We start from the raw sequence: 8,633 nt of genomic DNA on the forward strand, positions 1-8,633 counted from the left end.
GAGTGCCACATTTGGGACACTAGCCATTAAATTACAAATTAGTATAGATATGCATAATACCAACATTATGAATTGCAGACTGCTGGAAGTTTTATGAATGTAGCTGTAGAATAGATATTCCTTGTAATATTGTAAGTGTTCTTTGATAAGCTTTAAAGTCTTTACTGATTACAGATGTAAGCAATCATTCTATAATTGGAAGTATTATATCTAAAACATTAGGAAGGTTTCATTATCTAAGTGTTTGTTTTTTGTTGTTGTTGTTGTTAGCTATAAAGCAGTTTTGGTTGTGAAAACAGACAACCTAGTTATCACAGGGACATGATTTTTTGCTATTTTATATATATATATATAGCTTACTAAATAAAAAGCATTTACTATCAACATAAAACCCCCATCTATAGCTGAGAAAAATGATATATCAACTGTTTTAAACCCATTAACTTAGAACTGTGTGTCTTTACCCAAGCAAATGAACATCTCTATATATCTTTTGACAGGAAGAAGCACTGCATGGGTTTCGAGTGAGTGATTACTTTGAATACATGGAAGTTTTGGAACAAAACTACCGACCAGTGTTGCTGAGAGACATGCGGAACATGAGAGTGCAAAGCACATAGATCATGGAAAACACAATTGATTTTTATGTTTATTTTTAAAGGAAACAAGGATTTGATTATTTTCTGTGTCCAGAACAACATATGCTTTGTGAAAACACACTATTATAGATCAGTACTGAGAGTTTTTGAATATAATAATATATTCAAGTAGGTATTAGCTCAATTGAAGTGAATTCATTTTTGTAAGTTTGTTGTTGTGTAAGGTTGTTTTGGCTTTCCCTGGTGGCTCAAACAGTAAAAAATCTGGCTGCAATGCAGAAGACCTAGGTTTGGTCCCTGGGTTGGGAAGATCCCCTAGAGACGGGAATGGCAACCCATTACAGTACTCTTGCCTGGAGAATTCCATGGGCAGACGAGCCTGGCAGGCTACAGTCCTTCAGATTGCAAAGAGTTGGACATGACTGAGCAACTAACACAAGGTTGTTTTATAATCAAATCCAGCTTACTTATAGTTCTTTATGTTTAAGAGTTAACCTTAACCTACATTTCCTTCTTCCCAGGATGATTAATATATTTTTTTCAATGAGCTTGGAAATAGCAGCATTACTGTAAATAGCTACCATCCAAAGAGAGTCCATGGAGACAAGACAGTTGCTTTCTTCGTTTTTGTCTGTACATATAAAAGAAAATAGGCAAAACCATAACTGCTTATTTTACATATAGAGGAACAAATCATATTTATCATGGCAAGTGGTAGGAAAATTATTTTCGTCAGGCATAATTGTTTTTCTAGGAATTGCTTTTGACACCTGTATCAATTTATAATTTTTCACGTGAAATGTAGTCTCAACATGGTTCATTTAAAAGATAGATTGATTATTTCATACTGATATGCATTTAACACTCATTTTTTATGTGGTTTCCTTAGTGATAGATTTGATTTGATTTGTAATGAACTTAAGAACATTAAAGAGAATATATTTGTAAATTATTTTAAATGACCAACATAGTGTTTTGTTTTATTTAAATAGAAGGCTTTGCTCCATTGAGATTAATACAATATGCTAGGGTCTCTTTTCTTATAACCATCACATCTAATAGGTGAAAGATAAGACACAAAAATACTAATTTTTCAGTTGGCAATTTCAACAGGTTTTTAAAATTATAAGTAAAGGTCATTTTGTATTCCTTGCTTATATTTAAATGTAAATCAACCATTAAAACCATTCTAAAGCCTTTTTTCTTTTCAACCAAAAATGGTTTATCTCCAGACTATTTTTCATTTTAGTATAGTGAAATAACTGGTACCATACAATTTTCCCCAGTTTTGTGATATTTAAGCTATTGCAGTATCAACCTTCTAGAATCAGGTTTTGTGCAGTAAATGCCAACAATAGCTTCTCAGTAATGATGTTCCTAAAGGGCATTGAAAAAGTTGAAAAAAGAAAACTGAGCAAGTTAATTTGACATATTGCTCACTTTAGCTCTGGCCGAAATGAATTAAGGAAGAAAGCCCCAGGTTACTCAAAACACCAAGTTTTGTCTACTTTTAAACTTAATTTTGAAAAGCTGTTCCACAGAACCTGTAATACATGATTATGTTTATGTTTCTTCCCATTCTGTTCCTGAGATACTGTTACTGGTCTTGAGAAACTTGCAGCTTTATTTCTTTTTAAAAACTCTAACATGGTAATTGGAAATACAAATGGAGAAGGAACTATAACTTAATTTTATAATATTCATTGGTGATTTTGATCAGAAACTTAAGATCTAGATTATAATTATATTTTGCACAGGCGACTTCAGCTAGAGCCAGAAGGCTTTTGTTTTTATCTGATAAATATCTTATGAACAATGACTCAGCAGGTTGGTGACATAACATATAAAATAACAGTGTTTTTTGTAACTACCATTGTGAATTATCTTTGTACCTATTTTACTTTAAAATTACTCTTTAAAGTAGAAATAAATATAGCCCTGTATTGCCTCTCAATTTTATTTTTAATTAAAGTAAGTTCCTAGAACTTATTTGTGAAGGAGGACCTTATATATTTTACAGGATTTATTATAATTATATTTTGTTACAATGTAAACAAATTTGTGAAAAATTCAAATGTTCTTATATCCATCTTCAAATATCTGTTCCAAAGACTAGCAAGGAGAGATAAGAAAGCCTTCCTTAGTGCAAAGAAATAGGGGAAAAGAATAGAATGGGAAAGACTAGAGATCTTTTCCAGAAAGTTACAGATACCAAGGGAATATTTCACACAAAGATGGGCACAGTAAAGGACAGAAATGGTATGGACATAACAGAAGCAGAAGATATTAAGAAGTGGAAAGAATCCACAGAAGAACTATCCAAAAAATATCTTCATGACCCAGATAACCATGATGGTGTGATCACTCACCTAGAGCCAGACATACTGGAATGTGAAATCAAGTGGGCCTTAGGAAGCATCACTACGAACAAAGCTAGTGGAGGTGATGGAATTTCAGTTGAGCTATTTCAAATCCTGAAAGACAATGCTGTGAAAGTGCTGCACTCAATATACCAGCAAATTTGGAAAACTCAGCAGTGGCCAAGGGACTGCCTATCTTTGTCAGTCCCAAAGAAGGGCAATGCCAAAGAATGCTCAAACTACCACACAACTGCATTCATCTCAAAAACTGGAAAAGTAATGCTCAAAATTCCAGATGATCAAGCTGGACTTAGAAAAGGCAGAGGAACCAGAGATCAAATTGCCAACATCTGTTGGATCTTTGAAAAAGCAAGAGAGTTCCAGAAAAATACCTACTTCTGCTTTATTGACTACTCCAAAGCCTTTGACTGTGTGTATCACAACAAACTGGAAAATTCTTCAAGAGATGGGAATACCTCTCAACCTTACCTGCCTCTTGAGAAATCTGTATGCAGGCCAAGAAATGACAGTTAGAACTGGACATGCAACAACAGACTGGTTCCAAATCAGGAAAAGAGTATGTCAAGGCTGTATATTGTCACCCTGCTTATTTAAGTTATATGCAAAATGCATCATGTGAAATGCTGGGCTGGATGAAACACAAGCTGGAATCAAGATTGCCAGGAGAAATAACAACAACCTCAGATATGCAGATGACACCACCCTTATGGCAGAAAGCAAAGAAAAACTAAAGAGCCTCTTGATGAAAGTGAAAGAGAAGAGTGAAAAAGTTGGCTTAAAACTCAACATTCAGAAAACTAAGATCATGGCATCCAGTCCCATGACTTCATGGCAAATAGATGGGGAAACAATGGAAACAGTAAGAGACTGTATTTTCTTGGGCTCCAAAATCACTGTGGGTGTTGACTGAAGCCATGAAATTAAAAGACGCTTGCTCCTTGGAAGAAAAGCTATGACCAACCTAGACAGCATATTAAAAAGGAGAGACATTACTCTGCCAACATGGTCCATATGGCCAAAGCTATGCTTTTTCCAGTAGTCATGTAGGGTTATGCGAGTTGGACTGTAAAGAAAGCTGAGTGCAGAAGAATTGATGCTTTTGAACTGTGGTATTGGAGAGGACTCTTGAGAGTCCCTTGGACTGCAAGGAGGTCCAACCAGTCAATCCTAAAGGAAATCAGTCCTAAATATTCATTGGAAGGACTGATGCTGAAGCTGAAACTTTGGCCAGCTAATGTGAAGAACTGACTCACTGGAAAAGACCCTGATACTGGGGAAAAATTAAGGCAGGAGGAGACGGGGATGACAGGATGAGATGTTGGATGGTATCACTGATTCAATTCGATATGAGTTTGAGCACGCTCTCAGAGTTGGTAATGGACAGGGAAGCCTGGCGTGCTGCAGTCCATGGGGTCACAAAGAGTTGGACATGACTGAACGACTGAACTGAACTGATTACTTGCTACTATGTGGCTAGCTAGTGATAGCATAGTCTGAGCCTTGTCCTTCAGAGTTCAATCCTCTTTCAGCTCTATTGTTTAATCATTCATTTAGTCATTCAGTTCAGTTCAGTCGTTCAGTCGTGTCCGACTCTTTGCAATCCCATGAATCGCAGCACGCCAGGCCTCCCTGTCCATCACCAATTCCCGGAGTTCACTCAGACTCAAGGCTATCCAGCCATCTCATCCTCTGTCCTCCCCTTCTCTTCCTGCCCACAATCCCTCCCAGCATCAGAGTCTTTTCCAATGAGTCAACTCTTCCATGAGGTGGCCAAAGTACTGGATCTTCAGCTTTAGCATCATTCCTTCCAAAGAAATCGCAGGGCTGATCTCCTTCAGAATGGACTGGTTGGATCTCCTTGCAGTCCAAGGGACTCATAAGAGTCTTCTCCAATACCACAGTTCAAAAGAATAAATTTTTCCGTGCTCAGCCTTCTTCACAGTCCAACTCTCACATCCATACATGACCAGAGGAAAAACCATAGCCTTGACTAGACGAACCTGTGTAGGCAAAGTAATATCTCTGCTTTTGAATATGTTATCTAGGTTGGTGATAACTTTCCTTACAAGGAGTAAACGTCTTTTAATTTCATGGCTGCAGTCACTATCTGCAGTGATTTTGGAGCCCTAAAAAAAATAAAGTCTGACACTGTTTCCACTCTTTCCCCATCTGTTTCCCATGAAGTGATGGGACCAGATGCCATGGTCTTCGTTTTCTGAATGTTGAGCTTTAAGCCAACTTTTCACTCTCCACTTTCACTTTCATCAAGAGGCTTTTTATTTCCTCTTCACTTTCTGCCATAAGGGTGGTGTCATCTACATATCTGAGGTGATATTTCTCCCAGCAATCTTGATTCCAGCTTGTGTTTCTTCCAGTCCAGCGTTTCTCATGATGTACTCTGCATAGAAGTTAAATAAGCAGGGTGACAATATACAGCCTTCACATACTCCTTTTCCTATTTGGAACCAGTCTGTTGTTCCATGTCCAGTTCTAACTGTTGCTTTCTGACCTGCATACAGATTTCTCAAGAGGCAGGTTAGGTGGTCTGGTATTCCCATCTCTTTCAGAATATTCCACAGTCATTCAGTGTACCTTTATTAACTTCCTCCTGTTGATCAGGCACTGTTAGGTACAGTTCTAACGTTTTCCCTCATTCAGACTTTCCATGGAGTACTTTTATATTTTCTTATTTATGTTCTCCTTACTAGTTTAAAAATGGCAGAAAAAAAAATAGTTCTGTGCAGTCCAAGGCAAGACATTTATTGTAGTTTATTCAATTTTCCCATGTTCCTTTCCTATTTTTAAAGGTAACTTTTTATACTGTAGATTATTAGTGCAGACCAGATCAATGTATATGGAATTATTGATATATTTTCTGAATTGTTTTAGAGTCTCCAATGATAGATAAATGTTTCCTTTTTTGTGACATAAACTTTTATTCACATGTTCTTTGTAGAAAAATTAACCTACCTACATTTTTTTCCAGCAGAATATTAAGAGAAAGTTATTAAAGTAGGTGTTGATATATTTACTTATCTGATGAGTTTAAATCAGGGTCAGGGCAGTTAGCCTCACATAAACCATGCATTTTCAGTGCTAGCAATATTTTAGCTTTTAAAATCAGTTACCATCACTGGAACATTTCCCACCCCATATTCTACCACTGGCAATGGGCCACCATGAAACACTAAGCACCATAGAAATAATTGGACTGTCATGTTTGCTAATAGAGGGCTTTTGAGACACACTGGGGGAGACAGTTATTAAAATGTTGGCTGTTTGATCATCTAATCCTGGATTTAAGCATTTATCTGCTACCATAATACGCGTCAGCTATTCTCTGTTGAATAGCACATTTAATATTTAGCCTTTTCTTAAAAATGTTAAAGTTGGTCTTTCTTAGGCATTTCTAAAATATAGTCATTCCTCTTACAACATCAAATGTAATTAACTGCAGTTTCACTGGAAATCATAAAAAAATGGAAACCTAAATGCTCCAAACCAAAATGATATCCATAACTATGTTTTTCTTACGTTTTTCAAAGAAAAGTTTTCAAATTAGTATTTTACTATCAAATTACTTAGATTTGAAAAGTATTCATTAGAATGGATGATGGATATAGCAGAAACTAGTTCACCAATCAGTTACTTCTTCCTGGGTTAAGTATATTCAGTTCAGTTCAGTCGCTCAGTATTGTCCAACTCTTTGAAACCCTATGAATCGCAGCACACCAGGCCTCCGTGTCCATCACCAACTCCCGGAGTTCACTCAGACTCACAGCCATCCAGTCAGTGATGCCATTCAGCCATCTCATCCTCTGTCGTCCCCTTCTCCTGCCCGCAATCCCTCCCAGCATCAGAGTCTTTTCCAATGAGTCAACTCTTCGCATGAGGTGGCCAAAGTACTGGATCTTCAGCTTCAGCATCATTCCTTCCAAAGAAATCCCAGGGCTGATCTCCTTCAGAATGGACTGGTTGGATCTCCTTGCAGTCCAAGGGTCTCGCAAGAGTCTTCTCCAACACCACAGTTCAAAAGCATCAATTCTTGGGCACTCAGCTTTCTTCACAGTCCAACTCTCACATCCATACATGACCACTGGAAAAACCACAGCCTTGACTAGATGGACCTTTGTTGGCAAAGTAATGTCTCTGCTTTTCAATATGCTATCTAGGTCGGTCATAACTTTTCTTCCAAGGAGTAAGCATCTTTTAATTTCATGGCTGCAGTTACTACCTGCAGTGATTTTGGAGCCCCCCAAAATAAACTCTCACACTGTTTCCACTGTTTCCACATCTATCTTCCTTGAAGTGATGGGACCAGATGCCATGATCTTCGTTTTCTGAATGTTGAGCTTTAAGCCAACTTTTTCACTCTCCTCTTTCACTTTCATCAAGAGGCTTTTTAGTTCCTCTTCACTTTCTGCCATAAGGGTGGTGTCATCTGCATATCTGAAGTTATTGATATTTCTCCCGGCAATCTTGATTCCAGCTTGTGCTTCTTCCAGCCCAGCGCTTCTCATGATGTACTCTGCATAGAAGTTAAATAAGCAGGGTGACAATATACAGCCTTGACGTACTCCTTTTCCTATTTGGAACCAGTCTGTTGTTCCATGTCCACTTCTAACTGTTGCTTCCTGACCTGCATATAGGTTTCTCAAGAGGACAGTCAGGTGGTCTGGTATTCCCATTTCTTTCAGAATTTTCCACAGTTGATTGTGATCCATACAGTCAAAGGCTTTGGCATAGTCAATAAAGCAGAAATACATGTTTTTCTGGAACTTTCTTACTTTTTCCATGATCCAGCGGATGTTGGCAATTTGATCTCTCATTCCTCTGCCTTTTCTAAAACCAGCTTGCACATCTGGAAGTTGACAGTTCACGTATTGCTGAAGTCTGGTTTGGAGAATTTTGAGCATTACTTTACTAGCGTGTGAGATGAGTGCAATTGTGTGGTAGTTTGAGCATTCTTTGGCATTGCCATTCTTTGGGATTGGAATGAAAACTTCCCTTTTCCAGTCCTGTGGCCACTGCTGAGTTTTCCAAATTTGCTGGCATATTGAGTGCAGCACTTGGACAGCATCATCTTTCAGGATTTGAAATAGCTCAACTGGAATTCCATCACCTCCACTAGCTTTGTTCACAGTGATGCTTTCTAAGGCCCACTTGACTTCACATTCCAGGATGTCTGGCTCTAGGTCAGTGATCACACCATCGTGATTATCTGGGACGTGAAGATCTTTTTGTACAATTCTTCTGTGTATTCTTGCCACCTCTTCTTAATGTCTTCTGATTCCGTTAGGTCCATACCATTTCTGTCCTTTATCAAGCCCATCTTTGCATGAAATGTTCCCTTGGTATCTCTAATTTTCTTGAAGAGATCTCTAGTCTTTCCCATTCTGTTGTTTTCCTCTATTTCTTTGCACTGATCGCTGAGGAAGGCTTTCTTATCTCTTCTTGCTATTGTTTGGAACTCTACATTCAGATGTTCATATCTTTCCTTTTCTCCTTTGCTTTTCGCTTCTCTTCTTTTCACAGCTATTTGTAAGGCCTCCTCAGACAGCCATTTTGCTTTGTTGCATTTCTTTTCCATGGGGATGGTCTTGATCCATCTCCTGTACAATGTCACAAACCTCTGTCCATAGTTCATCAGGCA

The 8,633-nt window shown here is 37.9% G+C and overlaps 1 protein-coding gene across 2 annotated transcripts in view; it reads left to right on the plus strand.

Annotated features, from left to right (window-relative positions):
• TBC1D32 (TBC1 domain family member 32) overlaps positions 1-2,542 on the plus strand; it is a 207,492-nt gene extending 204,950 nt beyond the window's left edge. For both annotated transcript variants that reach the window (XM_024996951.2, XM_024996952.2), the window contains one exon: positions 501-2,542. In XM_024996951.2, coding sequence (XP_024852719.1) covers positions 501-620 — 120 coding nt within the window. In that variant the 3' untranslated portion in view covers positions 621-2,542. The remainder of the gene's footprint in view (positions 1-500) is intronic.
• Positions 2,543-8,633: the final 6,091 nt, after the last annotated feature.

This window comes from Bos taurus, chromosome 9 (genome assembly GCF_002263795.3).
Source record: "Bos taurus isolate L1 Dominette 01449 registration number 42190680 breed Hereford chromosome 9, ARS-UCD2.0, whole genome shotgun sequence".
Lineage (NCBI taxonomy): Eukaryota > Metazoa > Chordata > Mammalia > Artiodactyla > Bovidae > Bos > Bos taurus.